The sequence below is a fragment of the Mirounga leonina genome, unplaced genomic scaffold, assembly GCF_011800145.1.
Source record: "Mirounga leonina isolate KUSES-001 unplaced genomic scaffold, KU_Mleo_1.0 Mir_173, whole genome shotgun sequence".
Lineage (NCBI taxonomy): Eukaryota > Metazoa > Chordata > Mammalia > Carnivora > Phocidae > Mirounga > Mirounga leonina.
This window is the reverse complement of record NW_023270447.1, coordinates 11,721,385-11,736,168: the sequence shown is the minus strand read 5'-3', so window position 1 is coordinate 11,736,168 and position 14,784 is coordinate 11,721,385. Positions and strand designations below refer to the sequence as shown.

Here is a 14,784-nt window from a genome sequence, read left to right as displayed (position 1 = left end):
CCTCCCTCCCTCCCTCCCTCCCTTCCTTTCTTACTCTTTCTCCCACCCTTCTTCTCCCTTCCTTTCTCCCTTCCTTCTTTTCTCCCTCCCTCCCTCCCTTTCTTCCTTCTTTCCTTCCTTCCTTCCTTCCTTCCTTCCTTCCTTCCTTTCTCCCTCCCTCCCTTCCTTTCTTACTCTCTTTCTCCCACCCTCTCTCCCCCCTTCCTTTCTCCCTTCCTTCTTTTCTCCCTCCCTCCCTCCCACCCTTTCTTCCTTCCTTCCTCCCTCCCTCCCTTCCTTTCTCCCTCCCTCCCTTCCTTTCTTACTCTCTCTTTCTCCCACCCTCCCTCCCCCCTTCCTTTCTCCCTTCCTTCTCCAATCTCTCACTCCTCTTAATTTCAAGTCATCATAAAACCTGCATATACACAATCTATTACCAATCCCACCAAAAGCATTCACTATTTCCATACAATAATACATTATTGCTACTGTTCCTTTTATTTGGTCTCGCTGTCTCTCCATCTCCCCATCCCACACCTGCAACTACACTTTTATGGAAAGTATATAAGAGGACAGACTATTATTCAAAAAGGATTTTAAAGGCCAGGTAGATCACTGTCGACTAGAAGCATCGAAGGAGGAGTTATGAAAGAGGTGAGATTGGAGTTGCTTAAAGTAAAGACTGGAAAATATTGAAGCAGATGGAAATGAAGAGTAGAGAAAATAACATAAAGCACAGCATAGCAGAAAACTGATTTCTCAAGTCACTGCTGTTTCACAGAAAACGGCGCTATAGGATTGCACCAAAAATTTCTCCAATCATTTTACGAGTATCCCTAAGTCCCTTCAAAAAAAACAAACGACTTCAAAATATGCAAATATACAAATGTCTATGCTTTTCCTTGACACACGCACACACACTACTATTTCTTCCATGCCTCTAACTAGTTGCCAAGCTTAACATAATGACTCTGCCTTGGGTGCAGTAGATATGCTATATGTTAATTATGTATAGTGTTATAATTATATTATATTGTGTTATGTTAAAATCACACTATAAGAATTTGGAATCCGTGCATCAGAAATGGGTAGGTTTTAGTTACATCCACTTGTGGCAAGTTTCAAATGTAGTTTTACTTTTTGTCTGAAAAGATTTGATGTTAGAAGCATAAAGGACATCATAGAACCAAACAATTTGAGAATTAAAGGTTCTTTTTCCTTATTTCCCACTACCTCTTCACTATCACAGACAGTGCCGATTGTAAATATAATATTCAGTGGGATCTTTTCGGTCAACAGTACAAAAGCCGCAAGGAAAAAGCCACCATAATAATCACATACTCTTCGTCTCTCTCTCCCAACTAATAGTGCTATGGAGAGCAATTCCCTGCAGGTGGTCTTAGCCCCAGCAGGAGTATGGCATACAATTTGGTAAGGGGACAAGGACCATCCCTGTGTTAAAGCATGTATCGGCTATTCTGCTGAGGTATGTCAACTTTCTTGCTGTGGGGTTATGGGCTACTTGCTTAACACCTTTGTGCCTCAGTGACCTCATCCGTAAATTCAGATAACAATTGTGTCTCCAATGACGGGAGGATTCAATTGGTCAATACGAGTAAATAGCGCAATGCCAGACATATACTCGGTGCCCACATATGACAGCTGTTTGTGTCATTCCTCATTAGTTACATGGCCTTGGGCAAGTCGCTTAGTCTCTCTGGCCATTCATTTGAAAATCAACAGGTGAAACTAAATGATTTCTAAGGCTGCTTTCATGACTAACACATCCTAGCTACAAAGAAGAATCTTCTAACATTGGATTCACAACTTTTCCAAAAATTGAATGGCAGAAAAAGCCTAATAGTGTGGCTTGAATAACGTGTCTACTGGATTCCTATATCTGTATTCTAGACTTAGCCCCAGGAGAAATAAAAAGGGGACCCCAAGTAACCATGTGATTAGGAGCCAGAGAGAAGAAGAAACAAAGGTCTCTCTGTGAAAGACCAAAAGGGTTGCCACGTAGTTTTGACTAAGTCTCTTCATTCAGTTTAGTAATTGAGTGAACCCAACACTTCAAAGGCACGTGTGAAGGAAGAGGTCATTATCACCAACCCAATGATATTATTTTGTTTTTTAATTGGAAATGTCAGGAATTCATTTTAAATTACAAGATGAGGTTCCAGGTGCACTATCTCTATCCAAGACTGCTCAATTTTGGTGTCTGTGAAATCTTGGCATTCTGCTTTGATGAGATCTCTGGAAATATAAGATGCTTCTCAGTGTGAAAAGTGCTTCTGTGCACCCCAGTGTGAGAAAAAGCTAAATCTGAAATCTCAATAAAAAAATCTTTATAGAAAAGTACAGTTTTTGCTGGCGCTACTGAAAGCACTCTTTGAAAAAAAGGGGATCATCACATGAGAAATACAATACACAATTTACTCAGAATAAGGTTTTGGTTCTATCAACACAAATCTTGCTTCCCGTACACAGGAAATGCCACAAGTTATTTTGGTAATACGTCGATATGTCAGGAATACATTTGTATTTAACTGACCTATGATTTCATAAGTCTTTGATTTCATGATGCTGCTCTGAAAGATTTGAAGAAGGGAAAGATGGGTTTAATCCTGGTTTGGGGATTTACAGCAAGTCAAGGCTTGCTGTAAATCCTCTTGGAGCCTTATTTTCAACGGTGGGAGGTGCTCAATGAATATTTGCTCAGGAAAAGAAGGAATGAGGAAGGCAGGGAGGAAGGAAGTCTTGGGAAGTCACTGGCATTTTATCAGGAAATGCCCAATCCAAAGAGGCTGCTACAAGTCTCTTTGCTATCGGTATGTTAATTAAGAACTGATTTATTTGCATTATGGATATAAAAGTAATTTTTTATTGATGAAAGTAATGACTTTCAATTAGCATGATGAATGCTAAAAATAGAATCTTTATTGGTGAAATTAAATATCTTCAAGCTATGTGGATTGACTAAAATAATTTGGAGATACTTTCCATCCTTGAATGAATAAACCGTAAGACTCCAGTGAGGTCTGTAACCTATACCCCAATGACTTGTTCTCAGTGGATCCCAGGTCCAGCCATTGGTTTAGGAGGAATTCTGCATGAAGCATGTCAGTGCAAGGGCACAGAATCCCACCTTGTCTGTGATGAACCTTTCATACACTTAAACACCTCAAAGGACAAAGAGCTGCCAGTTCACTGAGCTTACAGAACAGGGCATATGGACTTTTTTGCCTGTTTTAATGAATGGTTATTAAGTAACTGCATGTTCATCAGAATTTGGTCATTATAACCTCATCATCACAAACTTAGTTGGTGCCTGTATAACTTATCTACTGAAAATAACTGAATAGTTGGGTATGATGAAATCAGTTTTAGTCAGATTACAATACCCTGACTTTGGGATGCTCAAGTCTAGTGATGGAAATAGGAATAAATAAATACAACATAAAGCACAATATAAGGTTATTTTAATACCACAATTTGTTAAAGAGGCTAAGGAGTCCTAGAAGAGAAAAACTTGGAAGTCCAAGAGATTTCCTCAGAGGAGTTAGTGCTAAGTCTGAACAGCTATAGCAGAATGTTCCAGAAAATTGGTTTTTTTGGGGGGGGATGGATAATGGGGGAGCATTACAGAGGTTAGAATATTTGTATATACAGATATCTATGTATACTACACACACATACACACACACACATATACACGTTCACTCACTGAGAAATGTCCACCAAAAGATTGCCTTTAGAGTTCTAAATGCACCTGGTCTGGAAAAAAAATCTTTCAGATTCTGTTTTTCACAACAACAACAACAACAAATGGTGGTTTTACTGTCAGTGATTTTCAAACTACATTTGTCATAATAAGACTAAAAAAATAACCAGCCTGCTGAGTGAAAAGTGGCATTCTCAGAAATAGTTTAAATAGTACTGAATATAGAACTCCATTTCACATATTTTAAAATATCTTCCATCTAAATGATATCCTTTATGATTTTCCAAAGTCTGTTAAAAGGATCCTCCTAACTATCGGTTAAGATCTCTGAGATCAGAACTTGCCTCTCAACTTGATGAATGGAAATGTTGAGCTGTTCTATTGGCCATTCCACTGGTTCTAAAAGCCAATGAAGTTTTGTCTTTGGACCTGTCTTTGAACATCCCCTTGTCATGTCTGGTTGTAACTGAGCCTATACATTAACAAGCATACGGATACTGTAAACAGCACATTGAAACATAATCAATATGCTTTAATTCACCTCTGTCTTCCAGGAATGCCGCCATTTTATGTTGGGAATCAAATTAGTGGGAAACTGCATGCAGCCAACAGAGCACGGGACTTGAAGTAATAGATTCAGATCCTAGATGTGTCATTTACCAGCTGGAGTGAAGAGCTAAAGCTCCCTAGATGTGTTACTGCATATACTATATGCAAGGGTTCAAGTGAAAAGTAGATGGTTTGCCTCATTCGTTCCACAGAAATGACTAAGTACACCTGATGTCATTTCACTGGGCACTATCAACAAATATTACTGGCATTTATGTTAAAAGAGCAGCTATCAGTTTTTGAGTACTTAATGTATGTTTATATTTAATTCTTATAAGGTATCATGTTAAGTATCACTGCCTCAATCTTACAGACAAGAAAACGAAGGTTTGCAGCTATAACTTCATGCATAATGTCTGAACTCTTGAAGGGCAGTGCATATGCCTTACTCATTATACAAATTCTGGCAACAGCACTGTACCTAGTATATAGTAGGTGCATTATCATCACTTAAAACTCTTACAAATAATGTCTTTTTGGAACAATGCAAATTTAAAAATTAATAAGATACAGTGCATACTTAACAGATGGTATCAATATTGCTCCTTGGAAACATTATTTTGTTTCAAACTCTACAAAGGAGGTAGTCATACTGTGAGCGGTCATAACCATCTCCAATGACCAGCTGGGTATCTAACCCACGTAATCTGCTCGCATTATGTTCTCTTCATATTGTCTCCAAAGTATATTCTCACCTATTTGATTCTCACAACAACTCAGAAAAGTAGAAAGAAGTCAGTCCACATTTTTCAGATAATGTAACTGGCTCAGAAAAGCACAGGGATAACCGAGTGATAAGGGTTGGAGGGGACAAAGAAAACAGGAAGATAAAAGGAGAGAAAGGGATGGGGAGGAGGAGAGGCAGAGGAAGAAGGGAAGAGAGAGAAGGAGAAGCAGAGGAACGCTAGCTGCTTTTCAGACCAGCCCCTGCTTTCCCCTCAGCATCACCATCTCCTTACCAGTATGCAAAGTGGAGGGGATCTCTGGAAAAAGAAAGACAAAATGGAATGTAGGGAGGGAGGGAAAAAATGAATGAATGAATATGAATGAGACTATCTAAGTGAAACAAGGTCCTAAGAGACATGAGGACATAGTGTGGTTCTAACTTTTAGGGAATCTTGGATATCTCTGACAATCTAATAAAGCTATGGAGGCTCTTACCAGAAAAATGTGTGCGTGTGTGTATGTGTGTGTATGTGTGTACATACATACAGTATTTATACACAATTTCAGTGTGTTCACTGCACCCCAAATTTAGTGCTAGGTCCCACTTTAAGAAACATGCCTTAGTAATAGAGGCCCCCCCACTATCATGTGCAGATCTAGAACCGGAGGGTGGTTGCACTTGAATGCGGCTGCCTGCAGCACTGTATGAGGGTATGCCACAGAGATAAGAACCATGGCTTCCCATCAGAATAACAGAAATATCTTTTTTTTTTAAGATTTTATTTATTTATTTGAGAGAGAGAATGAGAGAGAGAGAGCACATGAGAGGGCGGAGGGTCAGAGGGAGAAGCAGACTCCCTGCCAAGCAGGGAGCCCAATGCGGGACTCGATCCTGGAACTCCAGGATCATGACCTGAGCCGAAGGCAGGCGCTTAACCAACTGAGCCACCCAGGCGCCCCCAGAAATATCTTTTAATCCCTTCTGCTGCCACCCACCTCTCCACAACATTTCAATCTTAACAGGAAACAAAACAATCTCCTACACTACACACTGAAACCATTATCTACACTGGAACATGAAGCTTCTGGTCAAACCAGAAAAACTGAAATGGAGGCTAAAAGATTTGAGAAAATTTTGATTCCTCTAGTACTGAAACACTATGACCAAAAATCTGGAAAGATCTGCTTAATAGGTTAGGATCAAGGTGCAGAACAGGAGAACTAGAGGCACAAGCTTTGACGATTCTCGCACTGGCGACGTGGGACCCCTGGCTGGCACTCCAAGCTCTTCACGTCCAAATTTCCTTCATAAGCTGAAGGTAAAAATTAGTTAATGGATTTAAATAATTTGATACAAGTCTGACACACAACCTCACTAAACATCGTATATCCCATCTACCAGTGCATTTAATGATAGCACTTATGCTTAAAGAAAGTACCACCATGGTGAGCGTTCAATGAAGTAATGCACGAAACGTATCTAACACAGTGTCTGCTGCATAGGAAATACTAGCTAGTGTTGGCCTACTTGAAAATATAGAGGAGTCATCAGAGGTGACGTGATGCCAATAATAGAGTTCCGATTTTTGCTCTTCTTGCTATTCAGAGTCCCCAATTTGGTGGGCGAGTGCATTGAACTAGGTGGCCTCTGTCCACCTCTAATATTTTATCAGCCCTGGAATCCACTGACAGATGCACTTTGCTAGGTGCCTTAAATAGATTATCTTGATTAATCATCCCAACCTGGGAGGACTATTGGTAGCTAACACATATTTAGCTGGGCACTCCTCAGACACATATGTGAACCCATCTCATACTCATCATAATCTTGTGAGGCCAATACTCATATTATCTCCATTTTACTGTGGAAGAAACTGAAGCATAGAAAGACTGGCTCAGGTTGTTCCCACAGTGGGAAAGTGGCAGATCTGGGCTTTCAAACCCAGACTCCAGAGTCTGTGATCTTAACCTCTAGATGCACTGCCTCTCAAGAGGTAGGCATTTTTGTCACCAGTTTATGAATAAGAAAATGTAGCCCAAGGTCACACATAGAGTAAGTGAGAGAAATGCAGATAAGAATCCAGGCTTGTCTGACACGCATATCTGTGCTTCTCCTCACCATGCCACAGGCATGTGTCCCAGCAGTAGAAATAGGAGCGAGCACTCAGGATGAGGTTCACAGAAGAGGTCTATGGGAAAGCTTCAGACACTTTGATCTAACAAGATGGAGCTCTAGACATGAGATGTCTTTGTGTCATCATCTACCCCTGCCACAATGAGTGACTCCACACCCTTGGGACAACAGCAGCAGCTGCATCCCTCAGAGTCTCAGAGTCCAGAGGGACTTTCCTGAGGATGTAGACATAAAGAATCACAGATGTTCCCTAACACTCGAATCTGCCCTGTTCACTGCGGGTTTTCTCTGCCTTGGTTCTGGCTCTATGAAGATGAATGTTCTAGCTCTGGTCTTCTTCAAATCACCTGTGTTGCTTAATGATCTAAGGAACAATAGCTGCTCATGGCCACTGTATCCAAATTTGGGGCACAGAAAGCATTCTCATCACCAGTTCTTTTAATCGATGAAAAATCAAAGATCACTAATTAAATTTATATCTATAAATTATGTATGTGGTGCTTTGGCAAATGCTATACAGATGACACTGAACAGGACGTTTTCAAGGAGCTTATAAAACATGTCATCTTTGTAAATGAGCCCAAGTTACAGGCATTTTCTGCAAACACAAAGTAATATTTCACAACACAAGATAAACTTGAAGATAAAGAGTTTAAAATTCTTATATAGGCATTTTAATAATAGAAGAGCCCTATACTACTGTCCCCAAAATGTCCTAAAACACCACCCACCAGGCAATGTCCCCAGTCAGTTCCAAACAAATTGAGAAAATCTTTCAGCCTGGCATTCCAGGACTCATCAGGGAGACCCGAGGCTTCCTCTTCGCCGTATACCCTCTGTGTTCCCCACACGCCACTCTTAGAAACAAGACAAACCACTGCTGTTTTAAGAGTACAACCTTCATTTTCTGTTATCAAGTGGCTGTCCGTGTAGCTGTTTCTGTGGTGTCCTGACTCAAACTCCATTCCAGCCTCTTCTTCAAGTCACATCTCAAATGCCACCATTTTCTACATGAAGCCTTTCCTCACCCCTCCAAATAAAAAATGAGCTTGTCCTCTTCTGAACCACCAGAGGTCTTTGTGGTGTGTGTGTGTGTGTGTGTGCGCGCGCGCGCGTGCACACTTCTTCTATTATGGTGACTTATATTACAACCTTGGCATATTTACCTAATTTCCCAAATTAGGCGGTAAAAGCCTCAGGAATTTGGTTTATTTCTGAAGTTTCCTTTATAACCTCTACTCTGTCTGATGTTGTGCTTGCAACACAGGAATTCAATAAATATTTACTGAATTATCATTTCATTAATAATGCTAATGATTTACTGACCTCTTATCTCTTATAGAGTATCCACTATGGGCCAAGGATGACATTTATGTATTATATCTAATTGAATATACAAAATCCTGTGACTTAGGAAAATGCGGCTTAACAAGCTTAAATAAGTTGTTCAAGGTTACACAGCAAGTAGAGTTCCCAACTGTTAACATAGCAGCAGGATGTACTTTGGATCTGAATCCAAATTTGTTAGATTCCAAACCTGGGCTCCAAATCAACACTACATAAAAGTGATAAAACTGAAAAGATATATTGCATCTGATTTCTAGATAAATGAATTTAGCAAGTATGAAACAAAACCACAGCTTGTGGTAGTGAGGAGAGCTAGTTTTCAAATTAATCTGAAGACTTAAAAATGACTTTTGAAGGTTAAAAAATATACAACATGAAGAACCTTTATCACTACAGTCTAAGAAGTGTAAGAGATGGGGAAAGAGACTGTCTGAGGCATTTATTTAGAAGAATAACTTATTACTAAACTGCATTTGTATGTTATAATAGAAAAGACTTCTGCTTGGGAATTTGACAAAGTAGGGTTAAAACTCTGAGCATAACATTTTTAGCCCTAGACCTTGGGCAAGTTACTTTATCTTTGTAAGCCTCAGTTTTTGCAAATATTAGGTGACAATAATAACAATTGCTTTCATAGATAATGCAAATGGTAGATGGGTATAAGGTATATAATTCAACAAATGATGGGCACGACTAGTGTCATTATTACTAATAATATTATTTTCATGTCAAGTGACTGTGCTAAGCCAGTGTTCTTGAGAAGAATGGAAAGGCAGAGAGGCCGTTACTGTTCCCAACCTCTCCCACTGTGAGAGCGTACTATTTGGAAAAGCAGAAGGGGGAAAAAGGGCCAGCAGCACCGCTAGCCTTTAAGATCCAACACTTCCTTCTCTTTAGATGGACCCCCCAAATTCTTTGCCTTGCAACTAAAGAACTGAATGTCAAAACATGGAAAGCAAGTCAGATCCTCCCTTTAAAAAACCCTCAATTTTTATTCTGGATGACTGCTGCATTAGCCATCTCTCGTCCTCTCCCAGAGAACATGTTCTTTGGAAGTAGTAGAAGTAGCATGGCATTTGGCATCAGTCCTATGGGCATACAAACATCACACCCACCCATTTTTATTTTCAGGTGTTTCCATTTTATTATCTGATCCTCAGTGTCTTTAAATGTCATCTGGAGAGGAATGCTCTGAGAATAAATGCAGTTATGGCTCGTGTGCCCAGCAGAGTAGGCACTCAATAATGACTGATTCCCGTTCTCCTTCTAAGTGGGAAATAATCAACATCTTAGGGCCAATATGTTCTCGTCTCTAACTGGCACCTGCCACCATGGATTGATGGTTAGGATCTGAAAGGTGCTACCTCATTTAAATAAGACACAGAATGGTAATTACCAAGGGACAAGTTACAGACATTATTGATTATGGTTGTAGCCAAACCAGTGACCTGAAAGTGACAGACTTTTTTCTTTAAAAACAAAAAATCCCAGAAAAATCTCTGAGCTATTCAGTCTCCCAGAAAATATGTGCCTGAAAACCCATCTGCAGAAAGGAAAAACAATTCCCCCAAATCACTAAATTTTCTTTCCTCTATCAGCTTCTCAAATGGAAGAGAGAGAACACAAACACGAAGATGGATTTTTCACAAATTGCAATATTAAAAAACAAAACATTTTCTGGTGCAAGGTCTAACACTTTTCAAACCAGTATACTGGAGCTGAACTCAAAGTCAACTATCATGGTACCTGTGATAAACGAAGTTACTTTGAAGTTACCAAGAAGTTCCTTGGTAGAATTCCATTATGTGTGTTAGGAACCTCTCATTATTTGGAAAAATATGAAATCATTTCCCCTAAAATCAAAATAAACATGAATATCCAAACCCAGTAGATACCACTGATGTTCTCAACATTCATTTGTTGAAATTTACACATTCAACCACTGAAATAAAACTTCCTTTTCCCTTTCCTCTTCATTTCCTAATTTCCTATTTGTTATCTGTTGAGAGTTGAAAGAGAGAAGCCGCACCATTGGAAGGATACCTCCAATACTTTGACAATAACAGAGGAACCATAACGTTTTCTGAAGAAACACCACCAATTTTCTTACCAATAACTTTGCACCATATTCACATATGTAAATTATTATGTGATCACCATCCTAGTAATTACATATGTATATCTGTGTGTACGTGTGTGCGTGCGCCTGTATACACACACGCGCACACACAGAGTCCATAAATCCACAAGGCACTCTAAGCGAGGCTATCAGAGAAAAGGACTTCAGCTGCCCAGAGAGTGGAGCAGCCTTTAAATGAATCTTGTCATTTGGACACAGCTCCTGCTCTTCAGCGAGCACTGCTGTCGGAGCCTCTTCATTTAGCAGTTTTCAATTTTTTTTTTTTTTAAAGATATTTGTTCCCTGGTCAGCTTAGTCCCCCCGGCACTTTCCTCTGAAAGGGAAGGCGGTGGTAAAACGGGAATCCGCGCCGGGACTCGGGAAGCAGGAGTCCCTTCCACACCCCTGGGACTGATGCCCTCTCCTCGCCGGCCCGCTGCTGCTCAGCTTCCAGTCGCAGAGAGCCGGCGGCCGGCGGAGCAAGGCCACTGAGTGGATGAAGTAAAAATGCATCCGAGGGCTCACCTCCTCCCCGGCCCCGACCCCCACCCATCACCTCCCACAGCCCCCATCCCTCCCATCCTCCTCCCCATCACCCTAACGCTGCAGCCACAGCAGGGGGGTTGCGGGGCCGGCATGTGGGGGAGAAATGCGGGCTTCCTTCGCACCCACCCCTGACGCGCCCTAGAAGAATGTCCTCTGGGGAGGGGGCTGCCCACAACTTGGAGGAACTTAGAAGGCAAAGCCGCCGCGCCCCGACCCTCAGCGGGGCCTGCACCCTGAAGGTGAGCGGCGACCGAAGGGAGTCCGATGCGAGGGCGGGCCCCCCCGGGCTTACCACGAGCACGGGGACCCCGGCGGCCAGCGAGTAGAGGAGCACGGGGGGCACTGCGCTGCTGTCCTCCGGGCCCGGGTAGGGCTTGCGGTAGGCGCTGTCGTGGCAGAAGAAGCCCTGCACGTTCACGGTGAACGTGTCGGTGTACTCGAAGTAGTACGCCAGCATCACCGTCCCTGCCATGATCACCATCTGGAAATAGAGCATGCTGCTGGTGAGCGCCGCGGGCAGCAGGGGCATGCACGCCTCCCGGGCCGGGCCGAGCCGAGCGGGCGGCGGACGCGGCGGGCCCCCTCCCGGGTCCGCCGAGGCAGCCACCGGGGGCGCGGCGGTGGCGGGGGCGGCGGGACGACGAGGCGCGGGAGGAGGGATGGAGTCGCTGGAGGAAGAGGCGGAGGCAGGTCCGGGTTTCGAGGCGCCAGCAGGCTGCAGAGGAGGCGGCTGCCCCCAGACGAGCCCCCGCTCCCCTCCCCGCCCCCCGCCCGCCGCAAGCGCCGCCCGCCCGGGCGCGGGGTCGCGCGGGAGGGCGGGGAGTCCCGGGCGACCGGCAGCGGCCGCAGCGCCCAGCAAGAGACCGTTCGCGTTGCAGCAGCGCCTGGTGAAGCCCCGCGGGCCCGCCCGGAGGAGGCGGCGTCGGCGGACCAGGCGGCAGAAGCCGGGACAGCGGCACCTGTGCCCCTCGGAGGGCGGACGCAGCGGAGCTCGAGAAGCTCCTCGCGGGGGTAAAAACCGAAAAAGCGGGGGGGGGGGGGGGGGGGCAGCAGAGAAGGAGCTTCTAGAAACTCCTTTCTGAGGCAGCAGCTGGGCTGTTTAAGAAACCCGCACAGCGCCTGGGAAAATGATGCGTGGACGCGTCTCCGGAGCGCAAACCCCACCGAAGCTCAAAGTGCCGGATGCCGCGCTGCGAGTTTCAGCCGGCGCTCCCTTGGATTCCTTGACCCCGCGCAGGACACACGCCAAGCGGTGGTTTCTAGGCACTGTTAGAAAAATAATGTCAGAGCATTTTAGATTCAGAGTTTCTCTGCCTCCCCTCTAGCTTCCTAGGGCTTTGTATGTAGAAACACAATCATAGTTCGGTAGCTCCAGAAGCATCATCTTTTGTACCATGGCCCCTTCCTCCTTCATGTATTCTCCACTTGCTCATCTTCAGTCAGTCCCTTAAGCTGCTTGTGAGAGGAGGCATTGCAGATTCCTGGCACCCAGCGGTGCCTGCCACAAGGGAAGGGAAAAGGGCTATTTGCCTCATCTCGCTATTCCCCGAGTTCTGGGGAATTGCCGGGATTCCCCCAGGTCAGGTGAAAGGAGAGGGAGACCAACGTGGGCTCACACCACACGCGCTCGAAGCACACCCCTACATAGGCATACACGCGTGTGCATAGCTCTGTAAGTAGCTGCATATATGTAAAGAACCCATTTCGTGATGCCACGTGGGTCCCTGCGTGCAAGCTTAGGCAGCAAACTTGGGGTGGGGGTGGAGGTGGGGGAGGACCTTAGCAGAACCTGACACTGCTCTCACATCCTCCACTCTAGAGAGCAGGTAAGGAAGCGTTATGTTAGAGACAAGGGGATGAAAATATTCCTAGAGCCCTTCCTGTCTCATTAAAATGTAGATTACTTTAGCAGGTTTCTGGAATATTCATTCATTTGAGTGGGTTGTACTTGATTTTTAGAGGTGGGTCTTTATCATCAGGAAAAAGCAACACTGGTAGGCTAATAAGGCCGTTTAAATTTGGTAACTGATTGGTATTTGGCAGAAGCAATGGCAGTGTGAATTGCCTTTAATGAGGGTTACCTTATCCACCACATGTTATTAAATATCATTTAATAACTACTTACTAGATAAAAGACACTGAACAACATGTATGATAAGCAATTTGGGGCAGTGGGAGGAAGCGTTTCCTTAATGGACAAGAGTGGCTTACCATATTATGAAAATGTAACTACTACAAAGGTACATGATTTAAAGCCCCATTCAGAGAATCATTTTAAGACTGTAAGAGTGTTTAAACTGCTCTTCTGGCTGTACATAGGAATCTTCCAAACCTTTCTAATTAATAGAATTTTTGGAAAAATGGTCTTAATTTTTAAGGGTAGATTTTAAGGGTAATTTTGGATTAAGGAGAGTGATGTAGGTAATCGATACAAGCCAATGAAAACATACATTACTTTTGAGATTAAAATGTATGTACTGCATTGTTAACATGTATTGAGTGCCTAGTACTGTGAGTGTGACAAAGCAGGGTCCTTGTCTGTCCTGTTCACTGTTCTGTCCCCAGCATGAGCCGTGTATGCCACATTGTAGGTATTCAGTAAATATCTGTTGAATAAATTAATGAATTTACTCCTCTAAGAACAATGGTGAAGTATGCTCACATATAAGATGTATGTCAGGGACTAGGGAATCATAATCTTTATATCCTAAGGTAAACATAGACTGCCTACTTACATGACATACCAACACTGAAGGTAGAAGGTTAATGTAAGAGCAGCAGTTCTCATATTACTTCAGTTCAAATCCCAGCTCTGCCACTTACCAGCTCTGGAAACCTAGCCGAGATGCTTGATTTTTTTCTGCTTCAGTTTCATCACCAGTAAAATCAGGATAATATTAGTACCTACTTTACAAGGTTGATAGGAGGATTAATGATGCTCAATTATGTCTGGCACATAGTGAACACCTATATCATGTTTAAATGTTATAAAATTTGACTTGTAGACATAAACATATCTATACTACCTTAACTCAGGTCACTCCAACATTTATCACCAGTCACCTCCTTCTAATTTTTGGCTTACAAAATGATTCTGGGTGTATCCATATTTCTATAGGTGTATACATTTTCCTATAGGTTTATGGACATTCTGTCTTCTTTTTCAGATGCTATCCATCTCGGGAATAAAATATTATTTTCCACAACATCCCCATCATTTGTCCACATTAGACATGGACAGTCAAATAGTGTTATTGACTGATTCATGGTTGATTAATGATCCAATGCTGAAATTCGAAATTAATACGGAATCTTAACTCACATTATAAGGATACCAACATTAAGTTCAACTTCCATGAATATTTGAACAGATTGGTTATTCATAGAAATGATGTGAAATGGATGAAAAAGCATGAGCTATGTGCCCTTGGGCTGGTTACTTTAGTTTCCTGAGTCTGAGCTTTTTGGGGGACAAAATGAACTAATTTTTCTCACCTCCGTGCTTTTTTTTTAAATTTTATTTTATTATGTTATGTTAGTCACCATACAATACATCATTAGTTTTTGATGTGGTGATCCACGCTTCATTGTTTTCGTATAACACCCAGTGCTCCATGCAGTACGTGCCCTCCTTAATACCATCACCTGGCTAACCCATCG

The 14,784-nt window shown here is 42.8% G+C and overlaps 2 protein-coding genes across 2 annotated transcripts in view; both read right to left on the bottom strand.

The window, feature by feature from the left end:
* Nucleotides 1-11,653, bottom strand: part of PLPPR5 (phospholipid phosphatase related 5) — a 90,213-nt gene extending 78,560 nt beyond the window's left edge. The window contains exon 1 of the mRNA XM_035020284.1: nucleotides 11,417-11,653. Coding sequence (XP_034876175.1) covers nucleotides 11,417-11,653 — 237 coding nt within the window. The remainder of the gene's footprint in view (nucleotides 1-11,416) is intronic.
* Nucleotides 11,654-12,294: 641 nt separating this feature from the next.
* Nucleotides 12,295-14,784, bottom strand: part of LOC118020399 (WW domain-binding protein 11-like) — a 107,670-nt gene continuing 105,180 nt past the window's right edge. Inside the window, exon 2 of the mRNA XM_035020283.1 lies at nucleotides 12,295-12,390. Within this exon, the coding sequence (XP_034876174.1) occupies nucleotides 12,295-12,390 (96 nt within the window). The remainder of the gene's footprint in view (nucleotides 12,391-14,784) is intronic.